Below are 25,634 nucleotides of genomic sequence, written 5' to 3'. Positions count from 1 at the left end.
ATATTTGCTTGATTGTTTTCAGGTGTAACAAAAACACTTCTCTGTTGTCATATACTGCCTTTCTCAAGTATTTGTTTCACCTTTCTTTAGGTGAAATTTCGAGGGAGAAAAAATGCAGATACTTTAAATACAGTACATAAATCCATAGAAAACCTTCTAGTGGCAGTGCTTGCCAAACTTTCAAAATAGTCATCATTTGTGTGTTGGTCATAAATTCACTGTTGCCTTCTACCAAAGCTTCCCTTTGCCCTAGGTTTTCTCTACCTCTAAGTAACAGTTTTTTTAGATTTCAGGCTCTGGGATTCTGAGAGGCTTGAAGTGTGTTTTTAATGTTGTGTCTCTTTGTTGGGATTTGCTCTATATCCATTAACTTAAGCTGCTGTTGAAGGTTTGGGCACACAGTTGCTTTGCTGCTGGATCTCTGTGTCCCTTTGCAAGCAGTATCTATGCACAAGGTGGCAAGAGAGCTGCTTTTTCTCTCTGGGTGTGCATCAGAAAAATGTCTCGTTTTTACGTGTCAGTAGTGGGTTTAACACTGACTTAGTTTAGAAGAGAAATGCCCAGCAGTGTTTCTTGCTCTCCTGCCAGTTTTGAACACATTTCCAAAGGTGGCCGGGTGCTGCCTGTCCTTGTCAGCCCAATGGTCTGTGGCTGAGCTGCTGCTTGGCAGGAAACAGCTCATCTAATGCAGATGTAGTTTCTTTGGGACTTAAAGCAGTGGTGCTTGTCAATCAGCAGATCTGTAGAATCTGTTGCAGGGGGAAGTATTTCTAAACTTTTTTGTGTTTTCTGTTACACAGTTTTCCGTATCACTGAAGCATCCTGCTAGCATTACTGTGGGGTTACATGCTCACCTCCTTCATGTTCCTGGCTAAGCAGGGAAATTAAAGGACTTGGGGAGCAAGGAGGGAGAAGCTCAGCATCTCACAGTAGCCCTCACTGGCTTGAGGTGTGACACCAGCCACCTTTTGGATTTGAGTTCAGAGATTGAATTAGGGTGTCTGCTCCCTGTGTAGTGAAATGACTCTGTGTGTGCATAGGGAGGAAGTGTAGTGGGAAGGCTCCCCTTCAAGGAGGTGAGTTAGTGAGTGAAGTTAATTAGGTGGCTTGATCTTATTTAATAGCTTGTTGCTTCCTGAAGTCCAAGTTATGTTTTCTTCTCCCTTTCCTTGCTCCCTGTTCTGGGTACTGCAGGCCAACAGCTTACCCTGTGCCCTCTGATGCTCTGATCATCCAGAAAACCAACTTAGAGATTCAAAGAGGCAGGAAGTTCCTCCCAGAATATTCTGTGGGTTCTTTAAAGGGGGAGTGAAGAAGGTTTCTGCCAGACCCATTAATAGGTTGACCTGACTTGCTGTGGATTAGGCAAGCCACCAGACCTGGAGCAAAGGAGGAGACAGGGTCATGCATCTGGGGGTAGAGGATGGGAAACAGGACTTTTCCTTTTGGTGTCAGGCTGTTAAATCAACATTCTTGATGAATACAACCCAAAGGTGGTGATTCCAACAAGTTAATTTCTTGCTCTGAATCACTCCAGAGGAGCTGATCCCTCTCTGCTCACAGTGTGGCCTGAGGAGACTAATCTTAGGCTTTGCAGCCTATTTGATTTATATGTCACCTCCTCTAGGTAACTTGAAATGGTCTGTATTTCCCTGAATGTAAGAGTTCATCTCCAACCATGTACTCAGAAAAATCAGAATTAATTATTTGGTTAAGCTATGTTCTGTCAGCTTTGTTTGAGTTATATATAGATGTCAGTAGTTTGTATTTTAAGTGTATTGGTCTTTTAATTTGAATGAATATATTTTTTTCCATTTCAGTGATATTGATTTAGTTGTGTTTGGAAAATGGGAGACATTACCTCTTTGGACCCTGGAAGAAGCTCTTAGAAAGCACAATGTAGCAGATGAAAACTCAGTAAAGGTTTTAGATAAAGCAACTGTAAGTTTGGGGGAAGAGGGTATTTTCCTGTTCTAAGCTAAATTTCTAATTAAAGAAAGATGTTGGTTAAAAGAATTACTTTTCATAAGCAGAAACTATTTTATATATTAAATTTGAAATAGAACATATAGAACTTTTTTATTTAGTATGATTTAAATTACTGACAAAATAATTGATAGTACAATAAAAAAAGAATTTTTTCTATTGTGGAAATTGTCTAATACTTCATATGCACAACATGTGTTTTTAGGAGAGATTGGACCAGTCAGTGTTGTGCATTGATGTGTTTCAACTAGTGCATTTCTGGACTGTGCTTTTACATAAGTAAATAATTTCTTTTTTCTTTTTGCAAGTAAGCAAGTATAATCAGTTTTCACAAATAAGTACTAAGTACAGCCTTGTCTAAATAGGTAGTGGTATGTCTTGCAAAAAATAGATACATTCCGTTATAATTTCCTACCTTTTGCTAATTGTAAGAGCATGTAGGAGTATTGGGCCATCTAAGTCATAGCTATTATTAGTAGAGAGAGGTAAATTGACAATTACTCAGGTGGAGATACATCAGAATACTCTCCTATATCTTGTACTTCTTGACTGAAGTTCCTTTTGGTGAGGAAATTAAGACCCCAGTGACATGAGTTGTGTCATTTCTGATGTCTCCAGGATCATTTCTCTGTGTTTCTCCAGTGTTTTCTCTGGTGTCTGTGGTCCCCACCAGCGCTGAGCTGCTGCAACAGCAGCTCACCCAAACCAATGCAAAATAAATTGTCTCGAAGGTGAAGCATTAAGTTCTGTTCAGCCAGACTGTAAATTGAAAATAGCATTTATGAGTTAGAAAAGCAAAGTTTATGTAAACAGATTGGCAGGGCGAGTGAGTTCATAAATAGGAGTCCTGATTTCACTGCCTACCTCCTCTCTATAAAGTCATGAAAAATTTCAGGTTTACTGGTGTATATAAGTTATAAATGAAACCAAGTGTGTCTTGGAAATCTGTGTTGACTTATTGTATCTTTCTTTTGCAGGTACCTATTATTAAACTGACAGATTCCTTCACTGAAGTAAAAGTTGATATAAGCTTTAATGTACAGAATGGGGTTAAAGCAGCCCAGCTCATCAAAGATTTTATCAAGGTTAGCCAACACTCTCATGGAACTACATGCTGAGTATTTGATAACTTAATTTTATTTTCTATTTTACTTCAACTGCATCCTTACTAGAGATGCACTTTTACTCTGTTATTTTTTATTGTTTGACAATGCTGAGGGATGTTCTTAAGTTTTAGATATATTGCCTTAAAAGGCATGAAGATACTAAAATACAAGAACAAAATGTGGAGTAGTTTTAATGGTACCGTGATTAAGGAAAATGCACTAGTCTCTGTTGTAAGTGTTCTGCTCTTTTACCTGCAATTCATTGAACTAGGCACTTCAGAATTTCAAGATGGGAGATAGTCTTCTCATGAAAGCCTTGAAGGCATTTTTGTGTGTGAAAGCATGGAAAAATCAAGTCGCCTGGGTTACTTGTGATCCTTTGGCCTTGGGTCAGGGGGCAAGAGCCCCCTGTGCCCCTGGGGATGGAGCTGGAGCTCTGTGTGGCAACAGGAGCAGGGCTGCAGCCCTGTGGCACCCCCAGCCCAAAGAGCAGAGCAGGTCTGGTGCCAGTAGCTGGGGTCAGCTCCCAGACTGGCCAGTGCCTGGCAGAGCAGTGGCCAGTGAGGGTGTGGGGGCTGTGGGTAGGGTCAGGATCAGCACCAGTGGCTCGGGCTGACAGTGCAGGAGCAGCTGAGATGGGGAGCAGCTCTGGAGCAGAGTGGAGGCTCTCCCAGCAAGGCTTCCCACATGGTGCTTTCCCACAGGGCTGTTTGCCCAGCAGGCTGAGCCAAGGCTGTGCAGCTGTGCCACAGCTGGCCTTGAGCACGGGCAGCTGTGCTGCTGCTGTGGAGGGTCCTTTGTTTGACTTGGAGAAAACTTGGTGTGTTCTTGCCAAGTGACTGCAGTGGTGTTGTTGAGGCAATCTCTATAGAACACTTGCAGGGCATTCTCTTGGGTCTTATTTTGTCCCACATAACAATACCCAACTGGGGTGTCATTTGGCACTAGGCTTGGAAATGCCTCTTTCTCGTCATCCAGGTTATTTAGGAAGTCTGAGGTAGCTGGAGCCTTTATTAAGGGCATGCAGTTTTCTGAGAAAAATCCCATCTTTAAATTTTGGTGTATAATCATATTGAACAATACAGCTTGTGACTGGATGTTCTTAGTAGTTCAAAATCTTCAGTTAGATAGTTAGGAATCTTCAGTTAATAGGGCTCCCAATAGTCACTGTAAGGCTCATGCAGAGGTTCTCAGCACAATTCTTCTTTCCCTTTAATCTTTGTGCAGTCACAGACATCATGACCCACATTTCATCTGTGACACTAAGGAACTTTTTGGCTCTGTTTTGATAAAAGCAGTGATATTCTTGAGCCTCTTTTGCCCCTCCCCTGTGGAGGGTTGTACAGAGTGCAGGCATAGCCCACTGCTGTCCCAAAGGTCTGTGTTCTCCACACCTCTTAGGGGAATCCATGCAGATAAACTCATTCAAGGATCAGTTACCCAAAGGTATTTCACTTGTTTGAAAAATATTACTAGGGTGTAGTAATTTTGAAGGGCTTTCTTTAACTCTGGGCATCCAAAGTGCAGGACAGAAATCTCAGTGCACTTTGAGCTACCTCTCAATTGCAGCAAGAAGGTTTTGTTACAGACACTGGTACCTCTGCAGTTCTTCTGCTATGCTTTTCACTTGTAGGAGAAAAGCACATGTGTGCGTATATATATGTGTGTGTATAAATACCCAAATACTTCAGGTTTTATGATATAATAACTTTTTTCTGTTGTTAATATCTGTCACCAGAGTCAAAATACCTGTGTTGATCACAGGCAGGGCATTGCTTTCTCCAGTGTTACTAAAAGTGATAGGTTAGATTTGTAGTTAGCTTTAAGACAAAATATAATAAAACATATAGTTTCGGTGTGCTCTCCTAGCATCCATTGTATGCGTGCATTACAGTATTGTAACAGCTTTGTTTTTCTCTTTCAGAAATATCCTGTGTTACCATTTCTAGTTTTAGTATTGAAACAGTTCCTGTTGCAGAGGGACCTTAATGAAGTATTTACAGGTGGAATTGGTTCTTATAGTCTCTTTTTAATGGCTGTCAGTTTCCTTCAGGTAAGTTCAATGGAATCTATCTATACCAATCACCTTAAGAAGGAATTTGATCAACCCTTAAATTTAATTATTTAGGCTATTATTTTTGTGGGCTTTCACCCCCTTTTAATTTAAAATTAGATATGTCCCCTTTGTTTTCTGTTCTTTCTCTGATGCTGATACTTTTAGTACAAAAGATGTTTGGAACATCTATTTGTGTACCAATACCAGGCAGTGATACACATGATTTTAGTACACATTATATGACTTGTGTCATTCATGTTAAATACCTTGAATATTGTATAACTTGCTTGGAACAAGTTCCATAAAGTTGGTGCTAGCTGCAGCTGTCCTTGATGACACTTGGTCTCCAGGTCATACACCCTGTGTGTGCTTTCATGAATGCAGTGCAATCTTGCTTCTCTGGATTTCTAAGCTGATATCAGACAAATGTGTTTTACAACTTTCTCTTAAATCTAATAGAACAAAATGCATGAGCTAAATCTATGTTGTTGTGCCTGGGGGAGGGAAATACTGGACAAATATGAAGTAGCTGATTTCTGGCTGTATCAGCCCTGTTCTTTTTCCTAGACTAAATGTTATGCACAACTTTGTTTGTAAGTGTATGTCCATACTTTCCCAGACTGCAATTACTCTAAAACCTGAGCCTGGAAGTAGAGCTCGGTGTTTGCTGAGTGCCTTTGCAGTTCCCTGCTGAGCACAAAATAAATAAGGGCAACATGCACATATTTTAAAACCAAAATTTCTCTGAATCCATTTTTTTTCTTATGTTGAATGACAGCACTTCCATTTGCTTATTTAAAAGTGCAATGTTTTTTTAAAAGTCAGGTTTCACCTCTATTACAATTCTGAGCTGGTTTTATTCAGTCTCTCAGGCTGCTTACTTAACAGCAGAGGGGATCCTATATGTAGCTGTGCACATGAGAAGTCTGTATTTGTATTGCAGACCCAGGTTTGTGAGGTGCAAATATCTCCTTTTTCACAAGAACCCTGCCACTAGTGCTAGAAGTTCACTTACTGGACTAAAAGTTTAAATGCAAAAAGATTAATACTTGACAGCCTTTTTTTAAAGAGGTAATTGTTGTATAAAAGTTGTCATAGCATCTTATTTTAAAGATACAAAACTGCTTTATCAAGGGAAAATACTGTATTTAGAGATACCTGTTTTATTTATTACTGTATTTAGACATGTTTACTGTGAAAAAGTGAAGAACTTGAAGTCTTAAAAGAATGATTTTTTTTTTTCCTCTCTTCTTAATAGCTGCATCCCAGGGAAGATGCCTGTATGCCCAATGCCAACTATGGTGTTCTTTTAATAGAGTTTTTTGAATTATATGGACGTCACTTCAACTATCTGAAGACTGGAATCCGAATAAAGGATGGTGGCTCTTATGTTGCCAAGGATGAAGTGCAGAAAAGCATGTTGGATGGCTACAGACCATCAATGCTGTACATCGAGGATCCATTACAGCCAGGTAACCTCAGAAACCAAAATGGAATTACAGTACTGTTAAATGTTTAATAGATGCACTGCAGGATTTTTAATTTTTTTTCTTCATGTCGTGTACTGTTACCCAGAGAATTGCTGGTTTGGACTTCTTTACATCTAAATATCTTTAGATCTTTTAAGCTCTTTCAGATATTTATGCCTTTTGCTAATCCTATTCTACAAAAGGTACTGCAGTTAGTTGGGGCTTAAGGGCAATTTTTAAAACAAATTGCTGTCTCCTGCCTGAGAGGTGATAACCACAGTTTCAATCTTACTCATTTATTTATATTCTCATTTTAAGGTAATGATGTTGGGAGGAGTTCCTATGGTGCCATGCAAGTGAAGCAGGCTTTTGATTATGCCTACGTTGTTCTGAGCCATGCGGTTTCCCCCATAGCTAAATATTATCCTAACAACGAAACAGAAAGGTAAAGTCTCCAGGTCTAAATCTCTGACGTTCATTGCATAGATGTTTCTGTGTCTAAAAATTAATAGTGGTGATGGTTTTGGTCTTTTTCCTGGTTTGCAGTATATTAGGGAGAATAATTAGAGTAACACAAGAAGTGGCCACCTACAGAGACTGGATATCCAAGCAGTGGGGAATGCAAAGCAGAACAGAATCTTCATGTAATGGTGAGTTTTGGCTCAGCAGGGCTGATGGGGGAAGCTTCCTTCACATTTTGCTTGTATAGATTTTGTTGTTGCTTTTACCTCACTTAAGTCAATGTGTGCATCTTAATAGCAATTTCCTATATTTGTTCAGTATTCCTGACTCTTTATCCAGAAAAATCAGACTTGTACAAGAGTAAAATGCCCCCATCTTTTTTGTACTACAATAGATTTGGACAGTAGAGAGGTCTGTAAAGAGTGTTGCCTTCCAAAAAGAGACTTTGGAAAAGCTTCCAACTTAAATTACCACATTGTCAGTGTCACATTTCCTTTGTCCTTTAAATGTAGACAAGGTTTTAACAAGAATTACTGGGCAGGCTTAAATCCTTGTATCATTAAATTCTACATTTTTAATTTTAATTTTAAAGTCTAACATACTGTATGTGTAAGGAAGCAATACTTAAGCCAGGATTTACTATATAAGTGGAGTAAGTCTTTTAAACAGAAAAGTCCTGAAATATCAATCATTATCTTGTTTTTAACAAATGGAAACACAAAATCTAGCCAGAGAACTTGGTGGCAGTGCCCTTTTGAATCACCTTTAATCCATCAGTCTTCTGGCTCCATCTTTTGGTGCATCTGCTGTCTGGAAGTTTTCAAACTAGAATTAATTTTAATACTCTCCAGTTAATTTCAGAATGTTCCCTATCAGAAGTGTTCTCTTGTTAGTGATTAATCAGAGAAGATGTTGCAAGGACCCATTCTTTTGGCTAGGCTGGGATTTTGTTTACTTGTTTTTAGAACTTGTGTCAGTGATTTGTCAGCTGAATGTGCTCTGTGCCGTTTGAGCTGTCAGGCCCTGGTGGCCCTGCTGTCCCCAGGAATGGCAGACAGCTGCTGCTCAGTCCCAGGAGCTCCCATCACTTCCCTTTTAGCTGCCTACATGCATGGACGTTATGTAAATCTCTACCTTCTAAGTGTCTTATTTGCAATCAAAGAAAGAAAAAATAACCCCATATTAGGACAGTAATGGTGACAGTAACAGTGGTTGTCTTGTTGATTTAGTTCAGATTTTAAGTTCCAATTTTTTTTTTAAGGCAGAACTTAGTGAGATATGAGTGTTCTGTATCTTGAATTTTCAGTGTAGGAAATCCTACAAAGCAGTGATGCTTATTTGGAGTTCTTCTGATCCTAGCAGCTCCATCAGAAGAAAAATTGTAGTTGCTGAGTCATTGGGCATACAGGAATAGAATTTAAACCTATGTGTTTGAGTGCTGTTGAAGCACGGCATGAAACAATCTACAGCAGCACATCTGAACTTTGCTACTGCCTTCTTCCATGTCTTCTGTCCCTAACTTCCATCTCAAACCATGGGCAATGCTAAGTGCATTAATAGATCCTATCAGGAAGCCACCACCCCTCTGGGAGGTGCTGGCCTACAGTGCACACACAGGGATGCACTCACGTGTGTCTGTGTGGATTTAGGGTGTGGATGTGTGCAGATGTCTGTGCATGTCCTGTGGGATGTAACACATATTTTGTATCTTAGAGGCTATATTAAAAAAACCCAAGGCAACATATTTTTGCATTTAAATATGTGGTGATGCTTCTGTTTTGTTTTCACTAGGTAATGGAGTAACCTTGATAGTAGATACTCAGCAGCTGGACAAATGCAACAATAATCTTGCTGAAGAGAATGAAGCACTGGGAAAACCTAGAAATAAAACTTCAGAAACACTTAGTAAACATTCTTCAAATTCTTCATCAGGTCCTTTATCATCATCATCATCCACATTGTCCAGCTCTAGTGATGTAGTAAGTACTGGAGGTGTTCTGACTTTGTTTATTCTGACTTTATTTTTTTTTTCTTCTGATTTGTATTGTCACAAAATACATTTTGGGAGTTCACAATCCTAGTCAATTAATTCATCCAGAATCCTAACTTGCATAAGATGCTAACTCTTATGCAATTTTTACACCTACAAGTTGCAGTGTGTTTTTGACACAATACATGTAGAAAGTGAATTTAGTAGATACAAAGTTCCACAGCCCTCTTTTTTTTCTGGGAAAACTGTATTTCAAAAATAAAACAGACTGGTAGTCCTAAGCCCTGTGCTTTAAAAACAAGCAAGCCAAAAGCTTTGAAAAAAATCTGTTTGGGAATTTTGTTTAAGAATAAAAGGCAAATCTCAAAACCAGAATCACACATCAATACATCTTTAAATCTGTACACAATAAGAATTCTGGATTGAAAGAATTTGAATATCTAGTGAAATAAAAAAGTTTTCAGTTTTGTCCACTCTTAACTTTATTTTTAAAGGAAAATTCACCTTTAGAAATACTCACTCTTAAGAAAAACTCACTAATCCTTTACATTTTCCTGAAGGATTCTGATGGAACACCTTGCAAAACCTCTAAACAGTTGAGTTGTCGTCAGTCTACCACAAACAGAGTGGGGTCACAAGAAGTGTCACTGGAATCCTCCCAGTCAAGTGGGAAAACACAAAATAGCCAAACAGCCAATACATCCAGCAACACGAACAAATCTCAGGTTTGTGAAATGTTTGAAAACAGCAACTGTGTAGATTATTTGAGTATTACACATATCCTCCATAGAAGGGTAACTTGTTCTGGAAAGGGAACACTGCATTTCTTACCTCCCTTTTACCCCATTTAAAAGCTTCCAGCACTGATTGTATCTAAAGCCACCTGGTTCTCTGTTAAGCATGCACAGATGAATTTGAAACTCTGGCTTTCCCAGCTTTAGAACAGATGAAATTGGTCTGACTTGATTCTGGGACACCAAATTTGCCAGAGGTACATAGCTGTGTTGCACCCATTTCCTCCTTTGCACAAAGCACATCAGTCCAGTTTTGATTGCACAACTTGAGAAATGAAGCATGCCTACACTTAATGAAAACAGTTAGGAAAAATGTGTGTTTAAAACTCTGACTGCCTGCTCTTCTAACTGTTGATACTTGTTTATCTGTCTTCCACTAAGGGAGGTGAGGAGTCTTTGCTGATACATGACATTCCCCCTCATTTTGCCCTATAGCCAAACATCCTTATGATCAGATGCTATCAGAGTTTATGCATTTAGGAGATTTCCCACACTGAGGAATACTTCTATGGCAACTCAGTATTCTGGAAATATTCTATACCTCTATATACCCTGGATATATGCCGTTTAAATTCTTACACTTTTTCAGAAATTAGATGTTTTATGTTTGAAACCTAGTCCAGAACCTTCTGGAATACTTTTCCTGAAAATAATTCTGAAGACTTCTATCTTATTTGCTGATGATCTGTCTTTTAACAAGACAGTTCACACACCTGACATTGGCTGTGCCATGAGCATGTGTTTGTGTTATTGGGCAGAACCAATTCCAGGCTGGCCTGTGTGTGTCCATGATCTGACATTCCCCAGCTCTGAAAAGATGTGGCACAAGATTAGTCCTGGATTTGAGAAATCTTCCTGTGTTGTCTTGGATTATGGCCATTTCTGTAAAATACCTTTACACTTTCCAAAATTCCAAGTGCTCTGCTTCTCTCTCTGGACCTGTTTGGGTCTAGAGATGAAGATTTGTTTGCAACCACCCAGGTGGGAGATCGGCAGTGCTGTGCTGCTCTCAGCAATGAGCAGGTTTCTTCAGCCATAGCAAGCTTTTCAAGTGTGCTGTTCTCAGAAATAGCCACGCTGGTGATCCAGAAGCAGGGATGTGTGATTGCCATGCTTTATTCCCATTACAGGGATTTACCATGTTCCCTTTGCTCCACAGCATGGATCTGCACGGTTATTTCGCTCATCCAACAAAGGCTTCCAAGGTCCAGCAAACTCAAGCCATGGTACCTCAGTCACAAACAAACAGCACCAAGGCAGCAAATCACACCATCAGTTTTTCCACGGCAAAAAGAGGAAACACAAGAGGGATGCAGCCCTGTCAGACCTTTGTAGATAGTTGCCTACTTTATGACTGTTCTTCTGTGTGCAATGATCTCATGCTACAGGATAGTTTGATAGTGACTCCTTGGATCTCTTCTGGAGCTTCAGACTGTTCAGACATAGATTAGCAACTGCATTTTTTTTTTCCCAGCTCGCCACGGAACGGAACATGAAGATTGATCACTGCAAAAAAAAAAAAAAAAGAAAAAAAAAAGAAAAAAAAAGAAAAAAAGGAAAAAATAATTTTTATAAAAGAGGAAAAAGGCTGCTCATTTGATAAGTCATATGCTACAACAGGGTCATTTAGGATATAAAAGCTTGAATGTAAAATAAATGTATTTCCCATCAGCTCATGCTGACCTGTAGAGATAGTACTCAGTGTGTCTAGGGGGTGGTAACAAACAAATAAAACACAAAAAATAGGAGAAAAAAAAGGCAAAAAATTGTATTTTGAGGGAAATCCAGCCTTTAAAGGTGAAAGTAATTTGTGCATGATTTTTTAATTATTTTTGCATATACTTACCATTTTATTGTGTATATATAGATGACCATATAGGAAAACTGACATTTGTAATAGTGGATTTGTTAATACTTTTTACATAACATTACTGTTTAAATTGTAAACATAAATTTTTCTCAGGATTAGTTTGGAAAATAATCTGAATTGTCATCTTAACATCCATATAAAGAGACATTACTAGTTACATTGCTCAGAATTTCTTTTCTTGGCATTTGGAAGATCTCATAGAACTTTTGATCTGCAAAAGCTGTTCCTCTGAAAGAAAGGTTTATGGTGGCAAATGAAGATTTTCATTTGTGTAAAGTGTACATGTACTTTGTGTAGACACTGAGCTTGTCATCTCTGAGAAGTAACCTTCACCTTGTTTTCTAGAGTGCCATCATTTCAGGCAATGGGGTTTTCTATTGCATCCTTCTCTTCCTCTCCATACTGGTCTCTCCTCTACCCTTTTTTTTTTTTTTTTTTTTTTTTTTTTTTTTTTTTTTTAAAGAATCAATAGAAGGCCACTCGGGGTTGGTTTTTTTCCTTGTTTTGGGCTTTTGTTTGTTTGATTGATGGTGGTGATTGTTTTTTTTGTTTTAGTTCAAAAAAACAGAACATCAAAACTCAGTTTGTTACAGACATTTGCATTCCTGGGCTGCTTTAATCCCATGCCTCCTTGTTTGTGCCTTTCCTCCCCCTTCCAGGTCTGGGTTTTTTTGTCTTTTATATTTTTGCTAACTCCTGTAGGAGATAACTGTTGAAGCTTTAAGTAAATTTTACAATTAAAGTATTTTTTTCTCACTCCCCTCTTAGGCATTTTTATATTTACACTTAATTATTAAAAACAAAATTTCAAATAATGAAATACACTTTATATTGCCTTAAAGACCCAAACCTTTCATGTCTCATAATATTTCTTCATTGACCTAGTTCTCCTTTCATTGAAACTCCACGTGTGTGATTCAGTCACATCACAAGTCTAGGTTGCAGTACCTCGGATGCCATGAATGGGAATGAAATGGAAAATTGCACTCACAGGCATAGCTTGGAACAGGAGTTGGGACTCTTCAGTGGTAGAGAGTTAAGTGGCATTTACTTTCACATATTTCTGTAAAGAGGAAAGTCTGTACTTGGCGTACATGGCTGTATTGAATGCAGCAGTTCTGAGATGATGCTTTTATAAAAAGTATTGTTAGCTTTGAGAAACTCTTTTTATATACATTTACAGAATACTACAGACCAACCTGACCTTTATGGGCACTAATGAGTGCAATGATTTTTAAAGTAAAATGAGACGAGAACCAATGTCATCACTTAAATGAATAAACATTTTCAATGTGTCAAAGTGTTTTACTTCACAAAGGAAAATATATATATATATTCCAAAAATACAGCAAGTCATAACATTTACTCCAACACTAAGCTTAAGTGATGTTAATTTGACAATTTTTAAAAGATTTTTAGAGTCATATTTTAATTTGATCAGATAATTTTATCAAGACGTTCAGCTTTTCTTCATAGAAGCTAGTAAAAGTTGTACCACATTATGCGTAGTCACTATTTATTTTGTTTTAGATTATTGTGAATGTGTAGACTTATGTTCACCGCTTAGGGAACAATTATTTATAAATTATACTAATCCAGTATTGTTAGCTGCTATTAGCAAAACTGTTCCAAAACTTAATACTTGCAAAGATCTGTATCGCATTTACCACACTGAAGTGTTTTTAAAAGAATCACCCTCATTGTTGAAAGCAAATGTACTCCTAGGGTGCAGATATTAGTGTTCCAATAAGCATGTGATAATTTTAAGGTGGTGGTAGCGGGAAGATAATCTTGATTCCATTGGGAATCTTAGGTTTGCCTCAATTTATGGTTTTCATAAATTTAATGGAAAATAGCTTTTCCTGGACTGCTCAAGTTTCTTTTTGGTAAACAGTATCTTTCTAAAAGAAAAAAAAAAAAAAAAAGAAAAAAAAAAAGAAAAAAAAAGCATGAAGGAAAAATTGAGGTATTTTACATTGCCTCAAATGACCAGCATTGTATTCATAAAATACTGTATATCTTGCAAAACTTTATTTAAACGGAACAGTTGAACTGTTCGTTTTTCAATCTGAAGTAAAATATTTTCAAGACCTTTTAGTTTGCCTGCTCATTTGTCTTGTACATTTCATCTCTGTATTTGACTAGTCTAATTCCTTTTTGAGTTTCAATACTTTTGTGAAGATTTTGTGAATATATGAAAAAAAATAAATGTTTAATCTAAACACTGCAGTTTATCACCATTCTTCCCCTTCACACCCTGTCTTCCCCTTCACAGCACTGTGGAAAGAGTTCTTGAGTGACATTGTTTGCAGTATCGGGGTCCTTCCCCAGCTGAGTCCTGGGTGCCTCTGCTTGGAGTTTGGAAGCTGATTTTGTTCAGGTGGCCCTGGTCTGCTTGTTTTCCTTTCAGGAAAGCTGGAGAATTCTGTAAACCTGAGAATAAATGAAAGATAATACATGTGTGAAGATTTTTTAATGTATGGTTTTTGTTTAATTGTCAGCCTCAAATACATACAAAACTTGTGGGGGGATCTATTTTCTTTGCCTTCTGAAATTGTCTTGTGGGTGGTGGTGCAGCTGCAGGGCAGCAGCTGCTCAAAGCTGCCATGCTGAGGGGGGTTGTGTAGAACTATGCCAGAGTTAATTGGATTTACTTCCAGCTGAAATCCATGTTCAGCAGTTCCTGAAGCACGGCTGATGTTACTGAAGCGTGTTCTTGTTGTCCTTCCCTGGGAGATGTGCACCTACTGCAGGTTCTGGAAGTTTTCCCTCTGGTAGTCCCCCACAGACCATTGGAAATACATAAATAAGCTGAAATGTTCATATGTCTTCCTGTTTGGCATTAAATTTATTTGCTGAGAATCTTTTAACTGAAAAAAAAAATTTATCAAATACTGTTTATAGTTAAAAGTCTATTAATTTGTTAATTGACAATCTTCTCCCTTGTGGAAGAAAACAGTTTAAGTAAATTTTCCTGTTTGTGAGACATAATTTGATTCTGTTTTGTCAGAATTCACAGCTCAGGTTTTTAAATACTAAAACCCAACTTGTTTTCCTAGAACTAAATCCTCATAAAATAATTATAGTCCAGTGGCTGGTGGCAACTTTTTTTTGTACTTTCAAAACAGACCTTTTCTATTTTATGTCTTGAGTCATCATGAGTATATCCTAGATATAATGTGAGCAGCTGGTTAGAAAATAGTCTTCCTGGAAAAAGTAAATAAATGCACCCAGCCATTTGACATCTTGATGGATATCGAAACTCATGATAGATCTTAAAATGGAATGTTAATCTCCAACTTAATTTCCTAAAGAGTAAAAGCCATAGGAGATAAAGTGTGTAATTACTAAAGAAGGGACTATATTTACCTATTTAAAGGCTGTAACAAAAAATAAATTAATTGTTCCAGCTACTGTTAAAGGGCAAAAAGTGATTATTCTGCTGATTCCTAGAACTTGATTAACTTAACAATGCAAAATAATTTTCTAAGAATCAAGTTTTGTATGTCTTAAAACTCTCGGTGTTGAAAGTGCAGATTTTTAGAGCTTTTAAGTTCTACTTAATTTGTAGTGGTTTCAAGAGTTTTCCTCCAGAAAGTTTTCTGGGGGCAATGACCTAAATGTGTGTCTTGACTGTATTTCCAGGGGTTACTTACTGGCAGTTCTGACAGGTACATTATTCATGATTTCAAATACGAGTTGAAAACAGCTTTGCTGTTCTAGTGGTGCTTAATTTCTTCATGGTTGTAGGTTTTCCTGTGCCAAAGTGCTCTTAGGCTCTTCCCTGTAGAGATTTGCTCTGAAGCCTAATGAACTAACCTTCAAAGTTGATTGTTAGAATGTTTGAGCTGCTCCCAGGGAAAGAAATATCCACCCAGAATCCTTTGCAAGTTACTTAATGTCCTAAGTAACACAGGAATTAAAATTGAAATGGCTTTATTGAGTCTTCACAAGCCCAAAGTTTCTGTTAAATACCTGCTCGAAAAGAAAATAGAAATGAAAGAGCCAGAAAGTGCCTGTTACTTGGGCATGATAGTGCTAGATCCAATTAGTGTGCATTTCAGATAACTGTAAAATTTAGATCAGTAATTTTTTGTATACTGAGTGGTTGACCCACCATGGTCATTTTATTAATCTGTGGACTCTAAAACCTTGTAAGAGAGGTGTGGTGCCTTTGTTGGGCATCTTGGCTGTGCTGTTCAATGGGCCTCTCTCTTGGCACTAGCCAGCTCAGAGATGCCTGTTCCCATTTGCTCCTTCCTGTAGCAGTGCAGGATATCGATGAAACTGGGCAAGAAAAACAATGTGAATTTTATTTTGCTGTAAATTAATTGTTAAAAGCTGATGGGATCCTGAAAATCATTTAAGTACACCTATAAGTAAGGGAATATGAAAAACCTTTGGTATCCTCTGCATAAAAGCCACTTGGAGGAATGCCATCTTTGTGCCTTGAGGATGCGTGGAAGTGAGGTGCTCTGGGGTTTCTGGTGGGTCCATTTGCTCAGGCCTTTCCTGTGGGATACTGAGTGACCTCAGCACTGAACCTCTTGGCATCTCTGCTCTGTAGCAGGTCTAAACAGCTCTTGACATTTGAAATTTGCTGCATTGAGTTTCCTAATCCTTTTTCAACTCTGAGCCCACCCTTTGGTTTTTGGTGCTAAATGTGACATATATCAAATGTTGTCCAACAGGTTGTAGTGAAGAACAAAGGGGATGCATATCTTTAGTGCTTTAAAAAGGGTATTTCCTGCTGCTACAGCAGCTCTTTAAAGGAAAATAGACCAAAAATCCTTTGATTGAGCAGGCTGAAGTAGGAATATGTCCCCTTAGCTCTCACATATCCATATTTGAAACTATTTTCTGTGTAAATTATTCAACAATCTAATGTTGGGATGTGAGGCTGATTTTTTAGTCTCTCTGTATAATGAAGTCCTGCTTTCCCATAGTGCTAAACTCTGCCAGAAAAAAAACACCACTTGACTGTGTGAGAGCTGGCTTGTAAAGAATGCATTTGTGTGGTGATAGAGAAGTTTGAGGAACCATGAGTGCAGATTTTGTGAGTGCTTTGCTTGTTTAAAATAAATAAAATGCTCTTGTGCGGGTATATAAAACAACTTTTGCTTATGTATGAAGCAATGTTTGACTCTTGAGCTTAAAGATCATTAAGCAATCAAATGCTTCTGAATAGCTGTTAGTGAAACTAATCTGCACTCTCAGCTGCATTTTCCCAGGTCTAAAGTTCATTTGTTGTGCTTGAGTTGGTGACAGTGAAATCTGAAAATAATCCTGGTTCAAATTGTTCATTTATGCTGCCTGGCAATGTAACGCAAAAATATCTGTTCTGAACTTAAAGTTCCCATCTTAAAAAAAAAACAAAAACAAAATCCCCAAACAAATACATCTTGCTGGTCTGTACTCAATAGATTATTGCGCCAGGAGTGTGAAGAAATATTTTTCTTACAAAAATAACATGATGTGGTTTAGGTGAAATGTGCATTCATGGTTGCTGTTTGCATTTCCCTCCTTCTGTGACCAGTTTCCAAACAGGACTGTTATTCATTCTTACAATAAGTAGGAGACTGATTAAGGCTAGGTTGGGGTTTTTTCCCTCTTCACTATAGTGGATCTTAAATCAAGCTCCTTTGTGGTTGCCTGGTAATCAGTAACTATGAAAAGACATTCTCAGTCAGAAAAATCAATGGCTAACCCAACAGCAGGTAGAAATCTTTCATACTGTCTTCCTTCAATGCGTGTTTGTTTTTCCTTTTCAAAATTTGTCACGGAGCATGGGAGGAGTAACTTATAAAATAATGTACTTATTTCTGTAAGATTCTTTTCATCTCGAAGTGTCTTACTAACCAGATGTCACAATATCAAGTTTTATCCATCAAGATAGTGTCATAAAGCATAATTGCTGACAATTTCAAGTGTGTCTGACCTGCAGTGTGTGCCACCCACTGAATCACTTCTGTGCAGTGTCTAACCCACCAACTCCAACTACAGAAGGTAGTTTGAAGGCTTCTGCTTTGTGAAGTTTTTTATACGCAAGCAGTAGCACCTTCATGTAGTGGTGACTACCCACAGAATCCCACTAATCTAAGGGTAGAACTGAGAAAACTGAAATTTCGTTGCAAAAAGTATTGGCACAATGTTAGTAGGGTGAAAAGCCAAAGGGGTAAGAGCAATACTGGCTCCAAGAAAGAGGCAGCCCTGGCCTCCTCCTGCTGTGCACAGGGGCAGCTTTGGCCGGGGCAGAGACCACACTGCCCTGGACCTGCTCTCCTACACCGAGTGCTTTGTAACAAGTCAGCACTGCTGGGCTCTTCAGAGCAAAGTCCCAGGATGGTCTGTCAGAAGCAGAACAAACTTCTTGGAGAGTATAGGCAAACACAGGCATTGGGAATCTGGAAGCTGAGGCATTAATTCAAAAAAGAAGGAATTTAACCTTTGCAGTTCCAGTGAGCTCTGGTCTGGTAACTTTGCCTTGCGTGGATAGTCTGATTTTTAAGAAACAAGCCAAAACAACGCCTAAAACTTCAAATGCTTTACTGCACTTTATTTCTGTTGAATAGAGTGATATTTTACGTAACTATTTCAGACGAATATTTTTAAAGTAAAAGATATAGAAAACAATAACAAGTAATGAAATAATGCAGTTCTATAGTATTTGTATTATGTAATTATTTTTCTAATTATCACACTTAGATATAAAATCCTGTCCAGCAGTTGTGAACTATAATTACTGTATCTGTACATTTGTGAGAGTTTTAATGTTCTGCTGCTGCTTACTGTAGGAAAACTGTAATAAACAATTGTGATGAGCTGTTGAAATGCTAAAAGGACATAAATTAGGACTGGTGTTTATTTCTCAGATGTCAGAAAACAGGAAAGTTTTAAATTTTCATTTCTTCTTTAGCGTCTTCATCTGTGTCTCAGTTTCTACAGGCGTTTCCTACTGTTGTGCCTCATCTGGCCTGCATAGCACATCACTGCTGTCCTTTATCCTAAACTGGCTGCTGGTCTTGCTTGAGATTAAATTTTACGAGCTGGATGGATCATTTTTAAAGAGCAGAGCGTATCCATTTTGGATACAGCCCTGTTTGAAGATAGCCAGGTTTTTTTCCCAGTTCAGTAGTCTATCCACATTAAAAAAATCTATCATAATGCAAGTACAACCAACTGTCATGGGGGCACATGATAAAGAACCAGACCATCCTTACTTCATGAAATTAATCACTGCCCAGCTGATTTCAGTTATTAGTGTGTTGTACTGAAAACAAATGTAATGAAGATGCAGTATGAACATGATTTTAATGTTACTATATCAATAAATTCTAAGATTTTATTGCAAAGGAGAGAAATCTTTGCTGTTGGAAATTTGAGATTAATCTTTTGCCTTAGTCTAAGAATTACCACACCCTGGTTTTGTTGAATTTTAGGGGAGTTCTTCCACTGATTCCACTGATAGCAAGCAGGACTGCGATTTTAGGATAGTAACAAAGTAAGGTATTTTCCACCTTAGTCCCTCTCACATTTGGGACAGTTATTATATTGGTTTGTTTGAAAATACTAACTACTTGGAGGAAAAAACACACTCTGTTTCACAGCATAAAGGAAACTAAAGGGAGGATTATGGGGTTTTTTGTATTCTCTCTTTCAAAATCCCCATTGTGATCTTAATAAACTAATCTTCCATAAGCTCAGTGAGATAATATGAAAGGCTACATCCTCAGGTAATAGAAATATTTTTTACTTCACTGGTTTCACTATAATAGGGCTACATTGATTTAATCAGATAAAGTTTGTCCACAGACTTTTAAAATTGATTTATAACAGGATTGGGTGGATTTTGCTTTGGTATTTTTTTCAGTAAATCCATGTTTCCTAGTGGATTCTTTTAGAAACTTTGTGTTCTATAATTGTATTCCAATTTATGTAAGAGCATTTTCTCCTAATAATATGCATGGTCCATTTGTTCCTTACTGACTTTTCTAAAGTATTCTTCTTTTCTTTCCAGTATAGAAGTTATACTAATGCAGAGATACTGAAGGTGCAAATTGAAAACAGTTAGCTAAATAGTTCCATCATTTACTGTGGACATAAAAACGATCTGTTCTTTTCTGTGTTCTTTCAATCAATAACATTTTCCATTTTGTGACCTGCAGTGTTAGGGCACCTAATAGGGAAATGGCCTTTTGTTCATTTATTTTCCTTTCTTGTGTAACTTACCAATTAATAAAAAGAGTGACTCCTCAATAAAGACCATCTAACAGTTTTCTAGGAAGCCAAAGACCAAATCATTTGTCATTGCTGAGAATAATTAAATTTCTAGAAGAAAATGTTCCTTTTTATAACAGGTCAACTTGAGTATACAAAAAGATTTAAAGCCCAGGCTGATCTATAGCCCTTGGTTCAGTACAAATCACACCTGCAAGTACAGGTAAAAAGATTTAAGCAATTAACCAGGCACTGATTTTTCAAGGAATAATGCATTTTCTTGTTCTGGGGATAGCATCATGAACAGGAGAAGAGATGCAGGTGGTTTTTTGGTTGTTAAATCCAAGAATTCAAACAAAACTTCCTAGCCCAGGTTCTGGAGCTGCAAGTGGTGGGACTTGTATTCCTAACTCCTTCAGTTCCTCTAGGAAACTGCATAAGCTCCTCAGCCACACACTCTTTTGCACTCTGTGTAACCTTCCCTAATTATCATTTCCCAGTTCTGTGAGCTTGAAGTTTTCTTTGGAGAAATTCCTGTTGTCCCACTAACTTTAATGAAGTCTGGAATGCAAGAAAGCATGATTGTCTTTCCAAGTCAGCTAGGAGTCTTTGACAACTTTAAAACAAATAACAAATAGGATAAGATACCTGAATAGCTTTCCATGTCCCGAAAGAAACATATATGACATCTATTGCTCTGTTTACAGAAAGCAGAGCAATTATTCCCCAAAGTTTGTTCTGTTGAGCCCAGAGCCAAAACTGCAAGCCATGTAACATCAGTGAAACTCTGCCTTCTCTTTGACCAAGCTGATGCAGTGAGATGCTCCTGCATTTAGCAGCATGTGCCTGATGGTCTTCAGCAATTGATTCTAATATTGCCCTGCAAATGAGGGTGACAGCAATGTAGCAGCTCAAAAAAATGCCTTACCACATGCTTCCTAAGCATGTCGTGTCTAGCACATTGGGATTGTTCTATTATTAGATATCTTTACAGGAAATAGCAAATAATTTACTCAAGTTGTCTCATTCTCTTAATTGATCAGTGGCGAAAGAGAGTGGAGTTTGTGCGGATGCACACTGGTAAATAGATACTAAATCTCATCCAAAGCAAGCAAAAAACCCCAAACAATATTCTAGTAAATACTTCCTACTGTAGAGTTCATTAAAAACAATATTTTATTTCTGTCTTTGTGAATCAGAATCATGGAACTAGTGACGAAAAGCAGAAATTGTGGTTGTCTTGGTCACTGTTTCTGGATATTTGAGGAACTACAAAAAGGCAGCATGGCAAAGCATTCTACCCTACATGCTGTGGTGTTGCAGGATGTCAAAAGAATATTTAAAAGGAGTGAATATATTAAAAGTCTACCTGCTAATTTTACAAGTACAACGTAACATATTGTGATAATGTCTAACCCACAGAAGAGTCTGGTCTATATTAATTTTCAGATTTTACCTAAAGGTTTAAAAGAATATTTTCTGAGGTTATATTTCTAATTTGCTTTGGTCACATATTTATTTGGTCAGAAACCACTCTATGAGTCCTAACTGACTCATTTATTGGAGCCACTGAAAATCTGAGTGTTGAAACACTTTGCAAATTAAATTATTTAGAACCAAATTTAGAACTTTACTACTTATGTAGAGTACAAGCATGCACAAACCGAAGGCAGATTCAAGACACAGTGACTTACTAAGAGAAAAATGTAAACCCCTCACATGAGAATTATACTTGAAGTTTGCTATGTTTTTCTATCTCTGCTTCTTTTAAAAATAGTGATATCTCCCTCTGTCTCATAATGGTTCGTGGCCCTGGGTACTACAGCAATTTACATTGAAGCACACATCTGAATTGTACAAAACAGATTCCTGTAATGCTCTATTAACTCATTTTGCAACTGCATTTGTTTTAAACATCCTTTCTACAAATAACCTACACAGAAAACTAAAGATTTTATTTTGTTAGATTTTTGTCAGCAAATGTGTTGCATTTTAACAAAATCTCCAATACTACTTGATATAGTTATGCATTTTAACAAAATCTCCAATACTATTTGATATAGTTATTCAGCTCAATCTTGAGAAAGATTATATTTGTGTGTTTAATACTCTGACTTTATACACTCAATATATACATGCAATTGTAGAGCTGTTGGATACTTTTCTAAGCAAGAGCTTGAAAATAATAATGGTTCCTTGTCTGTGAAGAAAACTTTCAGAGTTTCCACAGTATCCAACATTTTCAGCTACCACATATGCATAGGAAATTAATTTTGGATTAATTTACAGGGGCAAAAAAATAAGCCACTGAAAAGCCCAGGTGAGATGCTGCCACTTTGCTCAGCCAGGACAGAACCTTGCGCTTGGGTGGTGGTGTTGAGCAGGCTCCCAGCAGTGCCAGGTGCTCTCCAGTAAGGGGTGGTAGCATCTGCTTGTGAGAACCAGCCCTGGCTGTGCTTCGGCTGCCGGCACTGAGAGAAACCTCAGCGGCAGAGAAAGGAACGGGGAAAGTCTCTATGTAACATATGCAGGAGGCAGTGAACTGGATATTAATTTCCATATTTTCTTTTCTATTTTTGTCCCCCTCTCCCCAAAAATGTGTTACAGCAATTGCTGATAGTTAAAGAGGAACCTGCACAACAGTGTTCATAAAGCTTTGGAATGCTTTGGAGCTGCTGCCATTGAAAAAAACCCTACAATGTCAGTCGTGTTGAATCATGCAGGAATTTTAGATCTTATTCTGGGATAGCAAATACTTTTTGTGGGTACACAGAAAGGATGTTAAGCAATCTGTGTACTCAGAAGGTCCACAAAATTTTGATGAAGTGATAAATTGAGTCCATCTGTTCTGAAACTACTCCATTTATGATCTCAGCAGAACAATGTATTTTCCATTTCCTGCAGTTTTTTAAATCTTGTTATCTAATCCAACTTCCAGTGAAGACAATTCTTTTTAACAATCATTTTACTGGAAGATCTTTCTCCTCTCCCATAAGAAATTGCCTGAACAGCCTGTGCACTGCTTCCATCTGAATGCTCCTATAATTTCCAAGTTCTTTTGGACACTATGTCCAAAACAGGAACGGGAAGGCCAAGGTATGATTAGGTACCTTGCCCAAGACTGCACATAGAAATGTTGCAGGGCAGGGTTCAGAGGAGCAGAGTCCAGCTCACCTGCTGCACAGTCCTGGGCTTCAGGTACATAACCACTTTTCCAGCTGTATTCCTTATCTATAGCCTCACATTGCTGAAACTGGATTTAAATTCCTTTCCAAAATCCAGCCAGAAATCATCCTAATGGCTGGGCAGTCTCGGATAACACAGTCTTTCCTATTTTCCCGGCAATGTTGGAACAGGAGCTTAGAGTCACAGAAAGCTGTCGTGCTCATGATGTGTGCTGAGCTGCTGCTCCCTCTGAGAGTCAATTGAAGCACATCACCCAGGCCTACGGAGAGGGGAGGGCACCAGCTGGCTGGCAGGACACAAATACAAATTGTATTTAGTTACTAAGGTGTTATTGCAGTAATGGTACATCCATGGATGACTAACGTGGCTGTAGCTGCAAGTAGCCAGGCACACACCTGCCTGCCATGGGCTGTGTGCAGTTGCCAGTGACTAACAGGTCACCAGATAAGCTTAATCCAAAAATCCATGGAAATCAGCATTTCTTTCTGCTGCCTCCAGTGAGCTTTGCACTGGACTTGACGTATGGCAGAGCCACGCTTTGTCTGAATTAGTGGTGAATATGAATAATGTCGCAGGCTTGATGCTCTGAGGAGTCACTGGCAGCCCAGTGGGACTCCCAGGGAGTGTGTGGGCCCCAGCCCGTGGAGCAATGGGAGCCCCAGTGCCATGGGGCAGTGGCAGCTCGGGGCAGTGGGGCAGTGGCAGCTCGGGGCAGTGGGTGTCACGGTTGGGTCCCTCATGTGCCGCCTGCTCAGCTGGGAGCCCTGCCAGAACCAGCACAGCAGTGGCCAGATGTAAAAAACACTGCCCGTAAACTTTTGTATTTTTCACAATCCCGGGCAGAAATCGAACAGCGTGATCGCTGCTGGGGGACACACTGACTCCCTGAGCTGTGCGGGACTGGGCCCTCAGACCCGGGGCAGGGACAGGGACAGGGACAGGGGCAGGGGCAGGGACAGGGGCAGGGGCAGGGACAGGAGCAGGGACAGGGGCAGGAGCAGGGGCAGGAGCAGGGGCAGGGACAGGGGCAGGAGCAGGGGCAGGGACAGGGGCAGGGACAGGGGCAGGAGCAGGGACAGGGGCAGGAGCAGGGACAGGGGCAGGAGCAGGGGCAGGAGCAGGGGCAGGGGCAGGGACAGGAGCAGAGGCAGGGGCAGGGACAAGGACAGGGAGCAGGAGCAGGGACAGGGGCAGGAGCAGGGACAGGGGCAGGAGCAGGGGCAGGGGCAGGGACAGGAGCAGAGGCAGGGGCAGGGACAAGGACAGGGAGCAGGAGCAGGGACAGGGGCAGGAGGAGGAGCAGGGGCAGGAGGAGGAGCAGGGGCAGGGACAAGGACAGGGAGCAGGGACAGGGGCAGGGGCAGGAGGAGGAGCAGGGACAGGAGCAGGGACAGGGGCAGGGACAGGGAGCAGGGGCAGGGACAGGGAGCAGGGGCAGGAGCAGGGGCAGGGGCAGGGGCAGGGACAGGAGCAGAGGCAGGGGCAGGGACAAGGACAGGGAGCAGGAGCAGGGACAGGGGCAGGAGCAGAGGCAGGGACAGGAGCAGGGACAGGGGCAGGAGCAGAGGCAGAGGCAGGAGCAGGGGCAGGGACAGGGGCAGGGACAAGGACAGGGGCAGAGGCAGGAGCAGGGGCAGGGGCAGGGACAGGGGCAGGGGCAGGGACAGGAGCAGGGACAGGGGCAGGAGCAGGGGCAGGAGGAGGAGCAGGGACAGGAGCAGGGACAGGGGCAGGGACAGGGAGCAGGGGCAGGGACAGGGAGCAGGGGCAGGGACAGGAGCAGGGACAGGGAGCAGGGGCAGGGACAAGGACAGGGTCAGGGACAGGGGCAGGGACAGGAGCAGGGGCAGGAGCAGGAGCAGGGGCAGGGGCAGGGACAGGAGCAGAGGCAGGGGCAGGGACAAGGACAGGGAGCAGGAGCAGGGACAGGGGCAGGAGCAGAGGCAGGGACAGGAGCAGGGACAGGGGCAGGAGCAGAGGCAGAGGCAGGAGCAGGGGCAGGGACAGGGGCAGGGACAAGGACAGGAGCAGGAGCAGAGGCAGGGGCAGGGACAGGGGCAGGGACAAGGACAGGGGCAGAGGCAGGAGCAGGGGCAGGGGCAGAGGCAGGGGCAGAGGCAGGAGCAGGGGCAGGAGCAGGGACAGGGGCAGGGGCAGAGGCAGGAGCAGGGACAGGGGCAGGAGCAGGGGCAGGAGAAGGAGCAGAGGCAGGAGGGGCGATGCCGCCGCGGTCCCGCCCTCGCCGCGCCGGGGAGGCTCCGCGGGCCCCAGAGACACCTCGGGCGGCAGGAGGAAGAGGAGGAGGAGGAGCAGCCGAGCCGAGCCCGGTCCCAGTCCCAGCTCCAGCCCCAGCCCCAGCCCCAGCCCCGGCCCGCTGCCCGCTGTTGCTCCGCCGGCCGCAGGTGAGACCGCGGCGGGAGGGTGAGGGTCGGGGGTCGCGCTGCGCGGACCGCGGCATGAAGAGTGGAAGGCTCGATAGGTTTCCCGTAGAATGCTTA

At 40.5% G+C, this 25,634-nt stretch overlaps 1 protein-coding gene across 1 annotated transcript in view; it reads left to right on the top strand.

The window, feature by feature from the left end:
- TENT4B (terminal nucleotidyltransferase 4B) overlaps positions 1–12,147 on the top strand; it is a 40,207-nt gene extending 28,060 nt beyond the window's left edge. Inside the window, exons 4-12 of the mRNA XM_062500134.1 lie at positions 1,821–1,941; positions 2,964–3,071; positions 5,017–5,145; positions 6,407–6,620; positions 6,936–7,062; positions 7,164–7,267; positions 8,871–9,058; positions 9,630–9,794; positions 11,023–12,147. Coding sequence (XP_062356118.1) covers positions 1,821–1,941; positions 2,964–3,071; positions 5,017–5,145; positions 6,407–6,620; positions 6,936–7,062; positions 7,164–7,267; positions 8,871–9,058; positions 9,630–9,794; positions 11,023–11,202 — 1,336 coding nt within the window. The 3' untranslated portion in view covers positions 11,203–12,147. The remainder of the gene's footprint in view (positions 1–1,820; positions 1,942–2,963; positions 3,072–5,016; positions 5,146–6,406; positions 6,621–6,935; positions 7,063–7,163; positions 7,268–8,870; positions 9,059–9,629; positions 9,795–11,022) is intronic.
- Positions 12,148–25,634: the final 13,487 nt, after the last annotated feature.

The sequence above is a fragment of the Cinclus cinclus genome, chromosome 11, assembly GCF_963662255.1.
Source record: "Cinclus cinclus chromosome 11, bCinCin1.1, whole genome shotgun sequence".
NCBI lineage: Eukaryota > Metazoa > Chordata > Aves > Passeriformes > Cinclidae > Cinclus > Cinclus cinclus.
This window is presented reverse-complemented; position numbering and strand designations above follow the sequence as displayed.